Source organism: Sminthopsis crassicaudata, chromosome 1 (genome assembly GCF_048593235.1).
Source record: "Sminthopsis crassicaudata isolate SCR6 chromosome 1, ASM4859323v1, whole genome shotgun sequence".
Taxonomy (NCBI): domain Eukaryota; kingdom Metazoa; phylum Chordata; class Mammalia; order Dasyuromorphia; family Dasyuridae; genus Sminthopsis; species Sminthopsis crassicaudata.
Window position 1 is genome coordinate 73585020 of NC_133617.1, and position 17885 is coordinate 73602904.

General features: G+C 36.2%; 1 protein-coding gene across 2 annotated transcripts in view; it reads left to right on the forward strand.

Moving 5' to 3' along the window:
* The window catches only part of COLGALT1 (collagen beta(1-O)galactosyltransferase 1), a 36987-nt gene extending 19331 nt beyond the window's left edge, over positions 1-17656 (forward strand). Inside the window, exons 11-12 of one of the 2 annotated variants that reach the window (XM_074261335.1) lie at positions 14949-15155; positions 15967-17656. In XM_074261335.1, coding sequence (XP_074117436.1) covers positions 14949-15155; positions 15967-16234 — 475 coding nt within the window. In that variant the 3' untranslated portion in view covers positions 16235-17656. Of the gene's footprint in view, positions 1-912; positions 992-14948; positions 15156-15966 lie in introns of those variants that run through there. The other variant, XM_074261343.1, reaches the window with a different exon arrangement.
* Positions 17657-17885: the final 229 nt, after the last annotated feature.

A 17885-nucleotide genomic window follows, 5' to 3' on the forward strand; every position in this document is an offset into this window, starting at 1 on the left:
CATACATTTTAGTTAAGGACAATAACAATGTATTCCCATCTGGGTTTCCTTCCCATCTTTGTCTTTATATCTGTATTCATAAAAAAGTTTATTTTCTTTCCTTTATCCAGCCAGTCAGTGTACACATTTACTCTCTCTCTGGTTTTGCTAATTTTTTTTCCACATGACTTTTTTTTTCTTCTGTAAGTCTTTCATTATTTCAATACTTAAAGTGGATTTGTGACCTTGTTACCAATCCTTCCCATAATCCATCTGTACTTTCTCAGCTCAGATGTTGCTGTTTTTCAGTGAATCCTCTGGAAAGCTACCTCATGCTGCTAGAGATCTTTCTTTGGCTATTTTATTTCATGGATACCACTGAAACACTCAAGCAGCTCATCTTTGTTCTTACCAGGTGGCCAGCCTACTTCATTTTTCCATTTATGCACTGTCCATCTGTCATCCTTGTTCTTGCCGTTTCCTTTCCTAGTCTTGTATGTCCTTTATGGTGTCTCTTATGCCGCTTCTTCCAAGCCAGTTATTACTGGTAACGTACCATTTATACACTTGGTGGGTTCTTTGTAGTTCTTTGAATTACTTATAGGTATGACTTAAGATTCCCACACATGTAACTATAATCAAGAGAACACTTGTGTTTAAAGAGTTATGTGATTTCTCAACAGTTCCTTTCCGGGCCCACCTCTGTGTTCATCTGTAGTATATACTCAAATATATGGATTGATGGACTACCTCAATGGCTATCTGTCCAACTGTATGTCATAGTCTGGGCAGTATGCATTCTTCATCCACTTTGTTTTTATAGTATGGATTGCTAGACTAATCCTTTTTTTTTGAGTGGCTGTGGACCTCGTTGAGGAGGCACTGGAGTGTTCCAGGGCTCGATGAATTCATCAAGGTATCATTCACAAACAGGAGCATCGGGAAAGCTTCTCTGTCAATAAGGAATCCCTCTTCTCCTTGGGCTTTGCACAAGACGTCCTCTGTGACACAGGTGAACACCTTTAGTCTCCCTATTTTATGTCTTAGTTGATGTTGACACTTAGCAGGTCTCATTTTTCATAGATATAATAGTATGTCTTATATGATATAATATATGCATGGGAGACATTTTCTAAAAGGAGAGCCTTTAAGGCCACATTTTTCTCAATGGATTAAAATGCTTTTTATTTAAAAAAATCAACATATAATAAATAAAGTATAATACAGTATTCTCTACTTCCGTAAATTGTATGAGGGTAAAGATGTGATCTTGTATAAAAAATAATTTAGGGAAGTTGCCCATTTCCTTGAGGTCAAGGTGGCTTGGTTTAGTCGGCCAGGGATTGCATCAGCTTTTAATCCTAGAGAGGGGATAGCTCATGCGTGAAGGACATCCTCTGATGAAATAAGCATTCGAATTAGAAGCTCTATAGGTAGAACTACTCGATTATCTACTTCTAACAGTCGAAATTGACTGGGGAATAGGTCCTGAGTTGGGTTTTCATCAGTTCCATTCTTGAGATATATATTTATATTTATTCTATTCTCATTAGAAAGTAGATAAATCAGTTTGTAGTTGTTGCTCTCTTCTTGTTGCCTTCTTTTGTCATTAGTACTATCTCTAGTCCTGTCTTTCTTTTGGAACTTTTCTTCTTTGAGAAATCTTTAAAAAGTGATTCCTCTAGTATTTAAAAATTGTGGCTCATCCAACATCTGGTCTGGCCCCTGCCTGCTTTTTGACTTTGTCATCTTAAATGCCATTGATGTTTCCCTTTAGCAATATTGTAACGAGATGGCAGAGTCTAAGTATATTGGTTACACTCTAATTATTGATGGGAATAGATTACTAGAGAAACACTGGCAGATATGCTCTGTTTCCTCATCTTCCTTCTAGTTCCATTTATAAATGTTGTTAGAGTGATGTGATTTCATTGGGTTTCTTGCCAAAGTTTCTGAAGGCTTGTCTTCCCCTCAACTCCTTTTTCTACTTGTTCTGAGCTCATAATCATGTCCCTTCATGATGTTTCATGAATGAGTTTGTGTCTTGGGTTGATGGTGTCCTCTTCTGCTCTTGTCTGATTTTATCTATCTGCTTGGCAAGGAAATCAAGTATTTGTTGATTAGGCTATCAGAACTCTTTTAGTCTCTTTTTTGGTCCAGATTTCTTTGCATCATTTAAAAAATATCTCTGAAATAGTAATAGGGTCATTATCTTTACTTTGATCTATTTCCCATTCAAACTGACAGCGTGATTAAAAATCCTGGTTAGATTAAGGTAGATCACAACAAAGTATTTTCACGTTTTTTGTTGTTGTTGGCTTGCATTTTGTTTTTGTTCTTATTTTTTTCCCTTTTGATCTGATTTTTCTTGTGTAGCATGATATTTATGGAAATATGTATAGAGGAATTGCACACGTTTAACATATATTGGATCACTTGCTGCCCGGAGAAGGGGGTGGAGGAAAGGAAGGGAAAAATTAGAACACAAAGTTTTGTAGGGGTGAATGTTGAAAATTATCCATGTATATATTTTGAAAATAAAAGGCTTTAATTAAAAAAAATCTTGGTTAGACTTACTCTAATTGCATTTAGTATTATTGTCTTCTCATCGTTATTTTTTTTTCTGAATGAGTATTGGTTTTTGCCATTACCCTAACTTAAAATTATTAACATATTTTGGTTTAATATCATTTTAATTTTCCCCATGTCCTTTTGCTTTCTCTTCCCATTGTAAGAAAGTTAACCTTTACAACAAAGAAGGTTATAGAACAAAAAAAGAGAAAAAGAGTTTTCTAAGTTCTCAATGAATTAAAAAAAATGTATTCATTGATTCAGTTGGAACATACTATGGCTTATGGAGCTAAATTCATGTTTCTCCATCCTATAAAATAATTTCTCCAACAATTCCTCAATTTCCTGTGTTTAGTGTTCTTGGATTAATTAAAAATAAATGTTTGTCAAACAATTAACATTTATTAAATATTTGCTCTGTTCCATTAATCTATTTATCTGTGTTCCTCCCCCTGCCCTGGTATCCTAGAAATTATCTCTTTATGGTATATTCTGAAATTATCTTTCTTTAACTTCCTCTGCCCACAGATTCCCTTTTTTATAGTCTTACCCATTTATTTTTCAGCATAAACTTCTCTACTCTTTTATTCATTTCTATAAAATAATCCATTGGTATTTTACTTGATATTATAATGAATCTAAAATTAATTTGAAATGGTGTGTGTTTTTATATACTTGGTGTACATTCACAATCTCCTTGGTGTTGGTACTTCCTTTACTGATATAAATTATAGCCTTTTATGGTTTTTCATGCTTCATAATTTTGGTCTGAGTTTACAAAATGACAAAAAGAATTAAGCTCTTCATAGACATTCCCTAAAGAAGCCATCAAACATGGTAGAGAGTTTTTTCTGATTCCTTTTGTATCTTAGAGATGTGTCAATGTAATACCCTGGTCTGTCCATTTGTTGATATTTGGTTGTTTCATGGGGTCATGGCTTCATGTCTTCATGACCCCATTTTGAGTTTTCTTGGCAAAGATGCCAGAGCGGTTTGACATTTCCTTCTCTAGTTCATATTACAGTTGAAGAAGTTGAAGGCAAACAGGGTGAAGTGACTTACCCAGGATCATACAGCTAGTAAATGTCTGAGATCAGATTTGATTTCAAGAAGATGAGTTTCCTTGACTCCAAGCCTGCCACTCTATTCACTTTACTACCTAGCTTTCCTGAGTGTTGGGGTTATTTATATTTTGTCTTTTATATAGATCTAGTAACATACCATTTATACATACCTGGTGGGTTCTTTGTCGTTCTTTGAATCACTTGTAGGTGTGACTAAAGATTCCCAGCCATGCTATAATCAAGAGAACACTTGATTTTTGATCTTTAAAAAGACTATTATGCATATCATCTTTGTATCTTGATAATTTGTCATATATGTGCAATTTTCCAGATGTAAGTCAGCTCAGTCTCATGATCATAAAAATAACTAGCATTTATATAGGACTTTAAAGTTTGCAAAACACTTTACAAATGTTATTATGTTATTTTATCCTCAGGTAAGGTGCCATTATTATTCCTGTTTTAAAAGGATGAGCAAACTGAGGCACACAGAGATTAAAGGACATAGCCAGGATCACACAGTTAGAAAATGTCTAAGGCAGATTTGAATTTGAGTCTTCCTGACTCCAGCTCCAGTACTCTATCCACATGTTAGAGTGCCATTAAGCTGCCAATGTGATCCAACTTTGTGCTTTTCTTATTATCCATTTTAAGTATCTATTCTAAATAGGCTACCTGATGGATTAACTCAGCTTTCTACCCAACTACATGTCATAATCCAGACAATATGCATTCTGTATCCATTTGATTTCCCCCCCATGGATTGCTAGGTATATCTCTTCCAAGTCACTATGGATTGCATTGAGGAAGCCATGTAGTGTTCTGGATCTCAGTATAGTATCTTCTACAAATAGGAGTGTTTGGGGAACTTAGGGAATCTCTGTTCTTTTGGAGATTGTGCAAGATAGTACTAAGAATCACAGTTCACTTTTATTTTCTTTAAGGGCAGAACTAAAATAGAATAGTATAATTTTAGAATGAGTATGTACATCCTACACTTCAAGAGGAATCCCTCCTGTAGAATCCCTGAAAAGTGGTCATCCATTCTATTTATAAAGATCTCCAGTGACAGGGAGCTCACTTTCCTACAAGGTATCCCATCCTACTTTTTTAGTGGCCCTAATATTTGGGAGGTTTTTCTGATATTAAGCAGATAACTTCCTATCTAAAACTTCTATCTGTTAGTCAAAGTTCAGACTCTAGGAACTAAGCAGAAAAATCTTAATCCCTCTTTCATATGATAGTTGTTCAAATCAATAGAAACATCTGTCTTTTGTGCAAGTGCATTTCTTTTTTGTTTCATAGATTTCCTCACATGTATTTCTTCTTACATATACTTATGTTTGTACAGCTAAAAATAATTCAACAATTGGTAGTCAACCTTCTGATACGTCTTATCCTACTTAGCTACATTGGTTCTTTTATCACAGTCTGTTGCTGAGTCTATAACTGAAATCTTTCCAGCTTGGTAGAACCTTTTAAGAGCTTGTATCTACTGTCACCTCCACACCATTCTGAGACATCAGTAGAAGACTTCTGTGGAGTGGTTTTAAAATGTAATATGTAAAATTTCCTCCTTTTAAAATTTATTAGTTTTAAGTGTCCCTTTGTGACCAAGTTAATTTTCTTTGCCAATGTTCCATATATACTTGAAAAGAATGTTGTATTTATGATGTTTTTTCCTTTATGTTCTTTCTATATAACTATTATATGCAGTTTGTTCAGAAATCTGTTCAAGTATGTATTTTTGAAAATTTTTTGCTTAATTTTTTATATTCTAGTAGACACTGAGATCTATAATTATTAATTTTTCATTAGTTCCTTTTTGTAAGACTGTAAGCTTTTAAGAATTAATTTAAATCCTGGATTTTTAAAACAATATGCATACTAAAATTTTTTTCATGAATTATAGTTCCATCTAGCAAAATGGGGAAAAAGTCTGAGTATTTTTTAGTGCATTTTCGTTTAAGACCTCAGTTTTTTCAGATATCATTGCCACTTCATTTTTCCTCATTGCTATATCTGCACATATGTATACATTAGATAAGCCTTATAATTATAATCCAAAAGAATCTTTTCTGTATGATCCATTTTCCTGAAGACAAGATATTGCTACATTCTGCTTTATAATCTATTCTATAACCTTTTTTTTAATTGGAGAATTCAGTCTTTTTCTGCTTTATGTGACAATGGTTAGATTTGACTTATTCTCTACAACTTTTAGCTACAATTGTTATTTATGAGAAAGGAATGTGAAGTGTAATCTTTAGTCATAAGTTATGACTGTTCTTTTAACTAAACCAAGCTTAATAAGACTAAGTACAATTCATATATATTTGAAACCATTTTTGCCCTTCTGTTTCTTTCCCCCCCTTCAAATTTAATCAGAACATTCAACATTTTAACCAATACAATATTGCATTTTGTAAAAATCTCTTTTTGGAGGCTTCTTCTCTTACGCAAAGTGTGATTATGACTATTGCCTAGTTTAAAGCACCATGTTATTCTGTTAAGTGTTAAAAATTTTATCTTAAATCCCATTGAAATTTCAAGCTCAGAATATCTCCAAATGAATTTCTTTTATTTCTCCTAAACTTGTTCTTCCTTTTGATTTTAGCATTTTCATTAAGGTACTGCTATTTGCCTTGTCTTCTCATATTTGTAACCTTGGGGTTACATTTGATTCTTTGCTGTCCCTTCCTTTCCCCATCTATCAGTTATCAAATCAGCTCTATATTATCTTTCCTATTCATCCTTCCCTTATGCTATTCTTGTAATGCCCTTGATTCTCTTCCTTGCCTTTGAAATCCAACTCCTATTAATGCTGTCCCTTTCAGGAACCTTTTCTTGATCTTTCTGGTTGGTAATGTTTATACCTTTTGTAACCCACATATCACTTTAATACTTCAAGAAAGAAAAAAAAAATTAGTCTATGAACTTTATGCCAGTGACAAGGATGTCAAGTCTTAGAAAAATTCTAGAATGAAACATTAAAGGGATAGCTGGTGAATATCTAGAAAGAGAATCAGTAATTATAAAGAACAAGCATGACTTCATCTAAGACAGGCCATGACAGATTAATCTCATTTCCTTTTGACTATTGCCAAATTTACAGATGAGGGAAATTCTGTAGATATAGTCTACTTAGGCTTTAACAAAAAATTTAATACATATACTGTTCTTGAAGAGAAGACAAAGATTTGTAGATGAGATAATAGAATTAAGTGGATTCAGAACCAGTTGGATAGCCATACTTAAAAAGCAGTTATTTATACTTGATTATCCATTGGAAGGAAGCTTCCAGGGATTTGTGCTTGGCTCTCTGATGTTTAACATGATTTAGATAAAGGTACAAATGGCATACTCATTAAATTTTTACATGACATGATATCTGGATGGCCCCAAAAGAGCTTGCCCAGATTAAACATTGGGGTGAATAAAATAAAATGAAATTCAATAAGGATAAATGTAGTCTTGCACTTAGGTTAAAAAAAAAATAAATTTCACAAGTATAGGATAAAATGGTTAGACAGCAATTTGTCTGAAAAAAGATCTATTGTTCTAGTGGGATTCCAGTTCAAGTATGATGTGGCAACCAAAGATAAAGCAATATCTTAAAAGAGGTATTACTTCCAGGATTAAGAAGATGAAAATTCCACTTTTCTCTTCTCTTGTCATGCTCCATCCAAATTGTTTTGTTATTCCCTTTTTTACTGTATTTAAAGCAGTTTACGAGGAACATTGATAAACTAGAGAGCATCCAGAGGAGGACATTCAGAATAGTGTTGAGTTTTGATTGAAGGAGTGGAGATGTTTAACTTGAGGAAGGTGAATTTCAGTGTGGACATAACAAATATTTGTAGAGCTGTCGATTGGAAGAGGATTTAATTTGTTCTGTTTAGCCCTGGGGACTGAACCAGAATGAAAATTACTGATGAGAATTCTAAATCAGCTTATTCTCAGGAATTACTAACATGAATCCATTTTGTTTCTATTATCAATCATAATCAGGTCACAAAATTGTCTTAACTTAGAATGATGTGAAGCTGGATCTCTTAAATCAATTCATCTGGCCTCCACTGTTAATCCATACTGTCTCTAGCCTCAGAAACTGTCTTATTAGCATATCTTTAGACAACAAAACTCCTCCCTGGTTCCTTCCTTTACTCCCTATACCCTGCTCTCATCCCCTACCCCCAGACTTTAAAAAAATTCCCCCCAAAAGCATGTTGCTCAATCAATATGATTCTGCTTCACTTAGTCATATTTCATTGAACCTGTGAATTATTTTATGTAATGAATGGGAAACCTTTGTAATCTATGATAGATTTCTTTTTCATGAACCATTACTCTATTATACTATTTTTATACTTCTTATAACATTATGCTTTCCCAAATCTATTTTGTATTTCTACTTCATATTTCCACTTTAGTTACAAAATGGCAAATGTCAACTTAATAATAGGCAAGACTTCTTAACAGGGAAGCAGGCTGCTTGAAAGGTGAAAAGGTCCCTCTTTTTGGAGGTATTCAAACAACTGGGTAAATATTATTCAAGTATGTTATAATAGGGATTCCACTCATGTGTGGATTGGCCTAGAGGTCCCTTCAAGTTCTCAAATTTTGAGATTCTATGAAAACAGACAAAATCATTATGTGTAATTTAAATATCTTTGGTTTGGGGCAAGGAGATGGCACAGTGGATAGCTTACCAACCCTGGAGTCAAGACAACCTGAATTGAAATCTAGGCTTAGACACTTAACATTCATTAGCTGTATGACTTTTGGCAGGTCACTTAACCCCAACTTCCTACCCCATCCCACCCCAACCCAACAAATAAATAAACAAATACTTATGGTTGGCAAATTCCTTTACTGTTATTTAAGTTCCATGAGGGCAAGGACTGTAACTTACTTAAAACTTTATATCTTTCCTAATACTTCATCTAGTGTTCTGCACACACTAGGCACTTAAGAAATATTTGTTGAATAAGTGAGTGAAGAAATGGATAACAAAACCTTTTTAGTGGCTTTAAGGGTCTTGAAGGGTCTTTGAAATGGAAGACTTTTCTCTATGAATTTACTGAATTCTCTAGTTTTTAAATATCTTTCTTTTAGATGGAAAATGGACACTGTTTATGTGTTATATTCTAATTTTTCCATTCTTATCTGATTTTTATGGAGAAAGCTAGAGAGATGCTGTTTGGTGTGTTTTGATATGGGATTTCTCTATTATGAGTGGCTTGAGGGATTTTTCTTTATGTTACATCTTGAAGGTTGATTTTGATATAACTAGATGAGTTGAATTTTTGGTTTTCCTTGTTAGATTTCTGTGAGTTCTTTTGATTTTTTTCTTGCAAGAACATTGTTTCTTGGTATGATTTTTGAATGTTTTTTTTTTTGGAGGTATAATAATTTGATTCTTTTTTTCTATTTTGTTAAATTCAGAGATACCTGAATTCTAGTTCAAATTCCTAGATTGCTTCTCTGGATCTTTTTCTTGCATTCCTTTAAATTATTTTTCCAGTTCAGTAATTTTTCTGAACTTAGTCTTCTAGTTTGATTGTATTATTCTACCCACTACATTCATGCTGCTTTTAAATTTTATCTTGTCTGCCCCCCCCCGTCCAATTTATAGAATAGTTTTTAATTACTGCTTTCTTGAATATATATATATATATACACACACACACACACACACACATACACACACATCTATGTTTGCTTCATTCCAATGATCTTCTAATCCTTCCTTGAATTTTTTAAAGAAGGTAGAATCTTTCTTTAAATTTTTAAAGGTGCTTTTATCTAGTGGATTTGATCTTTCAGAAACTTGGGGGATTGACCCTAGTATTTCTTTGGTTTTCATTTTTTTCTAGGTGTTATCCCTTAATTTCTTTTTCTTTCTTTTGTTTTTTAAGTTTTATTGATGTCTTTTTTTTTTACACCATAGTTACTTTGTTTTCTTCCCATTGAACCTTTCTAAAAGAGAATCTATAAAGAAAAATGTCTAAGTAAAACTATTAGATAAAATGATACTGTATGTGGCATTCTGCCCTCATAGTCCCCCACTTCACTACCAAAAGGAAGGCAATGTATTTCATCAACTGTTCTCAGGGATCAGGATGAGTTATTACAAATAATATGAGTTTGACTGCCTTTTGCCATTGCTTATTTTGTACACATTTATTCATAGCAGGTTGTGCTATTAATTCTTTATAGGCTTCATTTTTTAAATAAGGAAATAATGTTTTATTACCCTTGCAGACCACAATTTGTTTCACTATTCCAATCACTGGATGGCCTCTGTGTTTCTTTTTGTCTTTGACATTCTTGGGGCTAGTAGTGTTCCTTAGTTTTCCTCAAAATGCAACATCATGTTAAATAGTTTGGATTTTTTGTTTGTTTGATTGATTCATTGTATTTGTTAATAATCCTAGAACTTTTTCTTCTTTGGGGCATTTCAGTGGCTGATTTTGAGGAAGATGATGAAAAATCTCCTTGTGACATCATCATAAGAGTTAGTATTTGCATAGTGCTCTAAACTTTGCAAAATTCTTTACAAAATATTACCTCATACTAGCTCACAACAATAGGTAGGGGCTATTATTTATCAGATTTTACAGATAGAAAATAGCAAATAGATTACTTGCCCAGGGTCACACAGCTAATATCTGAGACCAGATTTGGATTCAGGTCTTCCTGACTCCTAGTGCTCTGTGTTCTTCTCAGCCAGGAATTTAACAAGCATAGCTACCTGATCTATCAACCTGCACAATGTTAAAAGTAGTCAGTTAGAAAGAAGGACAGTAAGAACAGAGATGTGAAAGCTAGACAATACAGATTTAAGGGAATCCAGGTATTAAATGGAAAGAGGTCTAGGAGTAGAACAGATCTTGTTTGTCTCTTTTTCTGCTCTTAAATGTGTGATTTTCAGGATGTTACTTCCCTTCACTTAGCCTCAGTTCCTGTATTTTTAAAGTGAGAGGATTAGATCAGGTGATTTGTTTTTATTCTGTAAATTTTTTACCTGGCTCATTTTTTATTTTGGTATTTTCTTCTCTTTTTAAGAAATAATTAAATTAATTATTAATTTTGTTGGTCCTAAAATAGTCTATAATTTTTTGGTTTTCATATTTTGTTTCTTCTCTAATTTTCTTTTAATTTTCTAATTTTTTGGGGGGTGATGAGATAATTTCTGAGTGCCTTCCAGTTCTAGCATTGTTTGGGTCTTTTTTTTTTTCAGCTGTTCTTAGTCTTTTTGAGCATTAGATCTCCTTTTTATTTTTCAAAATACATGCAAAGATAGTTTTCAACATTCACCCTTGCAAAATCTCGTGTTCCATATTTTTCTTCCCCCATTCTTTTCCTTCCTCCCTTAGACAGCAAGAAATATAATATAGATAAAACATGTACAATTCTTCTAAATACTCCACATTTCTCATGCTGCATGAGAAAAAAATATCAAAAAGGAAAAAAAGTGAGAGGAAAAAGAAGTAAGCAAACAAAGGGTCCTCTATGAAGAAGCATAGAAGTATGGGACATAGAGTTTTGGGATAAATAGTTTCATTCACCTCATTAAGCCCTGAAAGCATCAGGGGAAATAGCTGGCATGTATTGATTATCCTAGGTCACTAAAAAAAGGATCACCATCTTATTCCATGTGCTCTGTTGAAGAAGGTTGCCATTTGTATAACATAATTTATATTTCCATCTAAAAGAGTTGTTTGTGTAACTTTTCACAAGAAGGTTGGCAACCATGTGATAACTATTTTGGATCCTGGCAACTCATGGGAGCCATTTCCTCGGGTGTGAAAGGGCTTAATGAAGAGTGTTAACCACATTTACAAAATCACAACACTAAAAATTTTTTTTTAAACATGTTAATTAAAATTTTGAATTCCAAATTTTATCCCTCCCTCCTTCTTTCTACTCCTCCTTCTCTGAGATGGTAAGTAATCAGATACATATTATACATATACAATTACATAAAATCTTTCACTATCTGTCACTTTTTACAAGAAGATTTGAAAAAAAGGAAGAAAGAAAGTAAAAAAATAGTATGCTTCAATTTCCATTCAATCAATATCAGTTCTTTCTCTGGAGACAGTGTGTTTTATTATTAGTCATTTGGATTGTCTTGGATCTTTTTATTTCTGAGAATAGCTAAATCATTCACAGTTCTTTGTATAGTGCTCTCCTGGTTCTGTTCACTTCACTATGCATCAGTTCATAAAGTTCAGGTTTTTCTGAAATCATCCTGCTTGTCATTTCTTATGGTACAATACTATTCCATTACAATTGTATATCACAGCTTGTTTAACCATTCCCCAATTGATAGGTATCCCTTTGATTTCTAATTCTTACCTACCACAAAAAAGGACTACTATAAATATTTTTGTACAAATAGGTTCTTTTCTTTTTGGGGGGATATAGACCTGGCAGAATCACAAGACTTTTGAAGTGTGTTGGTGTTTTAAACGAGGGCCAGTCAGTGTCACTGAAAGTTCTCTGTACAAGTTCTCAAATTTGATGACAAAGGCATCTCCAAATGAGGCCACTCAGCATTTGCCCAGAAGAGATAAAAGGAGAAGGCATAAGACTAAGGGATTTATTAAAAGATATTCTGTCCAGCCAATGAATGGCTCAGAAAGACTGAAGATGCTACAGTCCTATAAATAGGCATCCAAATTAGAGTGTAGTAGCTTTAAAACTAGTTACCTAGTTTCCCTTTGTTCTGTGAGAAAAATCCTATCCCTATGCTTGTCAGACATTTTTTCTCTTTTTTCACATTCCATCGATGGTGACTAGTAAAGGGAAGAAATCACAAGCTGCCTCTGTTTCCTGTTTCATAGTCTAGGATCTTTGAGCACAGTTGAGGGGGGGGTACATTTTCTGATTTACTCAAGGTTAGCTGGCAGGGGAGCTATAGAAGATCTTATCTAAGATGCCAGGTATATATTCTGGGGCTGCGTGAACTCAGCTAGAAGCTTATTTGTGAAAATGTTATTGGAAAAGAGGGGGAAACCTTCTTTGTTACTTCAGGGGTGAAAATAAACGAAATGAACAATGAAAACTTAAAGGACACTGATTAATATGGTTATAAGTCTTAGGGAGTTTTTCCTCCTGAATGGCCTAGTTAGTGCCTGGAGAATGGTCTTGTGTTCTGTCAAAATGAGAACTCAAAAGGCTTGATCAAGGTGGTTTTGGCTTCCACTCCCCACTTTGGGATTCTAATTTTAATAACCATAGCTAACATTTATGTAGTATTTATTGTGTGCCAGGTACTATGCTAAATGCTGGGCAAACAAATGAGATAAAAGACAGTCCCTGCCCCTTCAAGGAGCTTAAAATGGAATGGATAAAAATAGCTAGCATTTATATAGTACCTATTATGTCTAAGACACTGTGCTGTTTTTTTTTTTAAACAATCATTATTGCATTTGATCCTCACAGCAATTCTAGGAGATAGTGTTTATTTTTATCCCTATTTTACAGATGAAGAAGTTGATGCAAACAGAAGTTTAATGACTTGCCCTAGCATATACTAGGGTACTAATAAGTGTCTTAGATTAGATTTGCATTCAGGTCTTCCTGACTCCAGGCCTAGTACTCAATTCACTGAGCCATCCAAACTAGACCATGCTAACTTGGAGTTTAGAGGAAAGGGGAAAGAAACCCAGAACACAAGAAAATACTAAAGAGGGCTTTCAAAAATTATTAATAATGTAGCTATGCATAAATGTATACATGCATGTATCCATATATATTTTGTGACAAGATGGACTCATTTTCTTCCCAGTATGAGAAAAAGAGAACTTATAATTGTAAAATTATAAAAAGCAAAGTCATATCCTTATATACATAAGAACAAAGGGTCATGTTCATGATGGAAAATGCTATCTACATCCAGAGAAAGAACTGGAATCAGAATACAGATAGAAGCATATGATATTCCCTTTATTTGTGTGTGTTTTCCTTTTTTCTCTTTCTTCTTTCACAACATGACTGATATGGAAATATGTTTTCCATATGTTTAGATAACATATCTAATTGTTTAGGGATTCAGGAGGGGAAGGAAGAATGGACAAAATTTGGAACTCAAAATGTTACTTAAAAAAAGAATGTTTAAAATTGTCTTTGCATGCAATTGGAAAAAAAAATAATAAGAGGAGGTCATAGAGAGCACAGACTCTATAAAATGGGGGTAAATCTTGGATTTTCAAAAAAAATAACAGTTATTAAGAATCATATTTCCTGGTGTGCCAATCTAGACTTCAAATGTTCTGGCCTTTATGTCAGATTTTATTAATAAGATAAAATAATTGTTTTGGGAGAGCTATAAATCGAATCAAAACTTTTTGAAAATTATATTTTGTAAGAACCAGTTCATCTAGGGAGGCAGCCTACCATGGTGGACAGAGCACTGTTTTGGAGTCAAAAAAATTTAGTTTCTTGCCTCTTGAGCTTCAGTTTCCTTATTGGTAAAATGGGGTTAATATTAGCTATTGTACCAGAGATCTTCTAAGGCTTATACAAGCTAAATGTGTATAAAGCAGACACATATGAACTATGTGGCTAATTATTACTATTGCTGTTATTATTATTATTTTGGGACTTATACCTTTACTAAAGCAGATTGGTATTTGCACTGACTTAAATACCAGTGAGTTACCTGGGATACCAGGATATTAAGTGACCTCAACATGGTCCTACAGTCTTTCTCCTGTCAGAGGAAGATCTGAATCCAGGTCTTCATAAGTCCAAGACTAGCTCTCTTCCAGGATACCACACTGCCCTTCATTAATAATAAAATGAGCCAAATTTGGAGAGGAGAAGCAACCTTCTCTCTTCTGAGGTCACAAATAGGGGGTTGTAGGAGCAGAACAGGGCAGATGCATTAATTATGTTGGTTGTTTTTGTTGGCCTCTGGACAGCAAGGGCCCTTAAGGACATTAAAGAGTGTGAACTGACCTAAAACCAAAGTCTAGATCTGGGAACTGCTGATCGAACTTTCCCAGAAGCAGTTCCCACTCCTCTCTATTATTCTACTTCTCATTCTGTCTTCCTCTTTTAAGAGGGCTATGACATCCCAGATTGCTTCTAATTCAGAAGTTTTATGAGATATCCAAGTCTCTTTCCTTTAGGGTTCTACAATTTAACAAAAACAGCCAACATAATTAGTGCATCTGCCCCATTCTGCTCCCACAACCTCCTTCTTGAGGGGATGACCCCCTTATGGTTTACTCTGGACAGTTTCAAACTTCCTTCCTGCCAGGGTCCTGAGTGCTTTCCTGGCTCCGGATTGGGGCCATTTGTTTTTTTTCTCTCCAGCTACGTGGGCAGGAAGAGGATGCAAGTGGAGCACCCAGAGAAGGCAGTGCCACATGTTCGGAACCTGGTAGAAGCTGACTACTCCTACTGGACCCTGGCCTATGTCATCTCTCTCCAGGGAGCTCAGAAGCTACTTGATGCCCAACCTCTTTCTAAGATGCTGCCTGTGGATGAGTTCCTGCCTGTGATGTTTGATAAGCATCCAGTGTAAGTGTGTGGGCCTGGGGGTGGGACAGGGATGGTCCTGTTCCCTCTTGGAGGAACATGGGAAATGTAGCAAACTTGATCTTCCTTGACATGTGTCTATGGTGGGGAGACAGCCCATGGAGATATGTGCCATGCTAGGAGGTCAGAGCTATATGTCTTCCTAGCTGGTATGGAGTGGTGAGGGATAAGGTAGAGTTATCATTAGGGAGATGGCCCTCCCCAGTATTTCTAGTAGGGAAGAGCAGTGACCCTCTGCTGACTTTCAAAGTTGTTTCAGTAAAACTAGAGTCTATGTGGCTTTTTCTGTGGTCTTAAAAGAGGGCAGGATCATTTAAGAGTCTGGCAGTACCTGGCTGATTGGGGCATTTTATCTATTACCTACCCACTATAGCCCTGCAATGTCCTTCAGTGCTCCAGGGTAAGCTGGGCTGTCTGTCTTTAATAGGGCTCTTTGGTGCTGAGAAGAAGGGGTATAATATCAGATATATTGTAATAAGGGTATATCATTTGACTTGATCCCTCTTTACCCAAGTTGGGGCTTGGCCTTTTGGGGGATGGGTACTATCATCTTACAGAGTTTCCATCCCAGGGTTCGAGGGAAGAGCTGCCCTAGGCTGGTGGAGCCTCCATTAGTATGAGGTGGGGAGGTACGAAGATGGGCAGAGTAGGAACTCAAGACTGAAAGAGCTCAGAGTACAGTGAACCCCCTGAGATGAAGGGTGCTGAGAGAGGAAGGGAGGAGTGGGTAAAGGATGCAAAGCAATAAAGGGGAGATGGCAACTCGGCTTTTAAAGAGACTCATTTTCTGCAGCTCTGAATACAAAGAACACTTTGAGAAGCGAGACCTCCTGGCCTTCTCGGTGGAGCCCCTGCTTGTGTACCCCACTCATTACACAGGGGACGATGGCTACATCAGTGACACAGAGACCTCAGTTGTTTGGAATAATGAAAAGGTGAAGACAGACTGGGATCGAGCCAAGTCCCAGAAAATGAAAGAGCAGCAGGAGCTGAGCAAGGAAGCCAAGAACTCAGACGTTTTACAGTCCCCGCTTGACAGCACAGCCCGAGATGAGCTGTGATCCAACAGAGCTGTGTCTCAGAAGCTCCGAAGGCCTGGCATCTATTGGGAGCTGGTGTGGGCACAGCAGAGAGGGATGGGGAAGGGGAGCAAGAGCAGAGCCCAGGGAGGGAGAACCTGGCAACAGAACTGTGTCTCATTGGCACCTCAGGCTCTGGGGAAATGAATCCCAAGATCTTAAGAGCCCCATGCTCAATTTGGGGGAAACGTGGTAGCATGGACACACAGTGGGAGCTTAATAAGTACATGATTGATTAATCCTGCAATGTGCCCTGCTGGAGAATATTTTGTCTTCTTCCTTTGAGTCAAAATCTAGGGACCTGAGGGTATGGAAGAAGCGGCCTGAGAAGTTTGAGGTTTTTTTTTTAAAAACACCATCTTTTTGAGGTTTCTTACACCAGAAAAACCTTCAGAGACCATTGCATTTCTGAGAAATCAGTGGGAGCAGGGCCTTCCCTTGACTGCAGGAAGGACCTCATTTCTACCAATGTCCGACGGGGGTTGGGAGGTGGAATTTACCAGCCCTAGAGATATTCTGAAGGTCAGAAAGCCACATTTTCTTAGCCAGGCTTTGTCCCTGGAGGATCATCAGGACGCTGGCCTATCAGCTGACTTTCTGCTCTAATATTCAGCATTACTCAGGTGACCCTTTTGGTCTGGCTCAGGTATTATAGATGCATATGGAGGGATAACTGGGCTGCTCTGAAATGAGGGAGCTGTTCCACAGGCCTTGCAGCTGGCAGCATGGCTAAAGGGGCCCCTCTGAGTGAGGGCTCTGGGCAGTGGCACCTTCCCGCCCCCTCTGCTCTCCTGGACTTATGGTGACTTTATCAGCTTGTGACCAAAACTAACTTATCTTAACGTTAAGTTTAATTTGTACCTTAAGGAAAATTGGCCTTATCATTGCTGATGTCTGAGATCCTAACTTCAGTCCTATGATCCTGGGTTCCCTTTGGCTTCCTTACTGACAGAACATGTTCATCTTTTATTTCCAGTGGGTTGTCTATCCTTTCCTCTTTGCTGTCAGCCAGCTCAGTGAGGTGAGGTGATCAGAGCAGACTGATGGTGCACACTGCCTTACTGAACTGGTTTCAAAGGTCTCCTGATAGGGGGATGGACTAGTTTATTTGTCCTGTTTCTTCACTTAATTTCTCTGTTACATACTTGACCCATCAGTCACCAGAAATTCGGAGGTGATGTGATGTCCTTCTTGCCTTCTGACCATATGGCCCTTCTTTTTGAGGCGCCTGGTGTGCCTTCTTACAAGCCCCCCATTCCCTCTCCCAAGTTGTCTTCCCATGAGCCCAGATGAAACAGTGTTAGGCTGGGAATTGCTTGTTTTCACTGCAAGTAATTAATTTTTGTACATTGTTTTTGTAAATGTTTCTGTACAATTTTTTAAAAAAATAAATTGCTTTCTTGCTGTTGTCTTTTTTTTCTTGCAATAAATGTTTGCTTATGGGATTTTGTTGGGTGGGGTTGTTCTAAGGCTAGGATTATGAATCTATCTATCTATCAGTCAATAAACATTTATTAAACACCTACTATGTACTAGGCACTTTACAAAGCTCTGGACGTAGGAAAGTAAGCAGCCAAAAAAGTAAGGGGCAAAGAATTGAGAAGTGGTTAATGGCCATTTTCTGTGAGAGAGT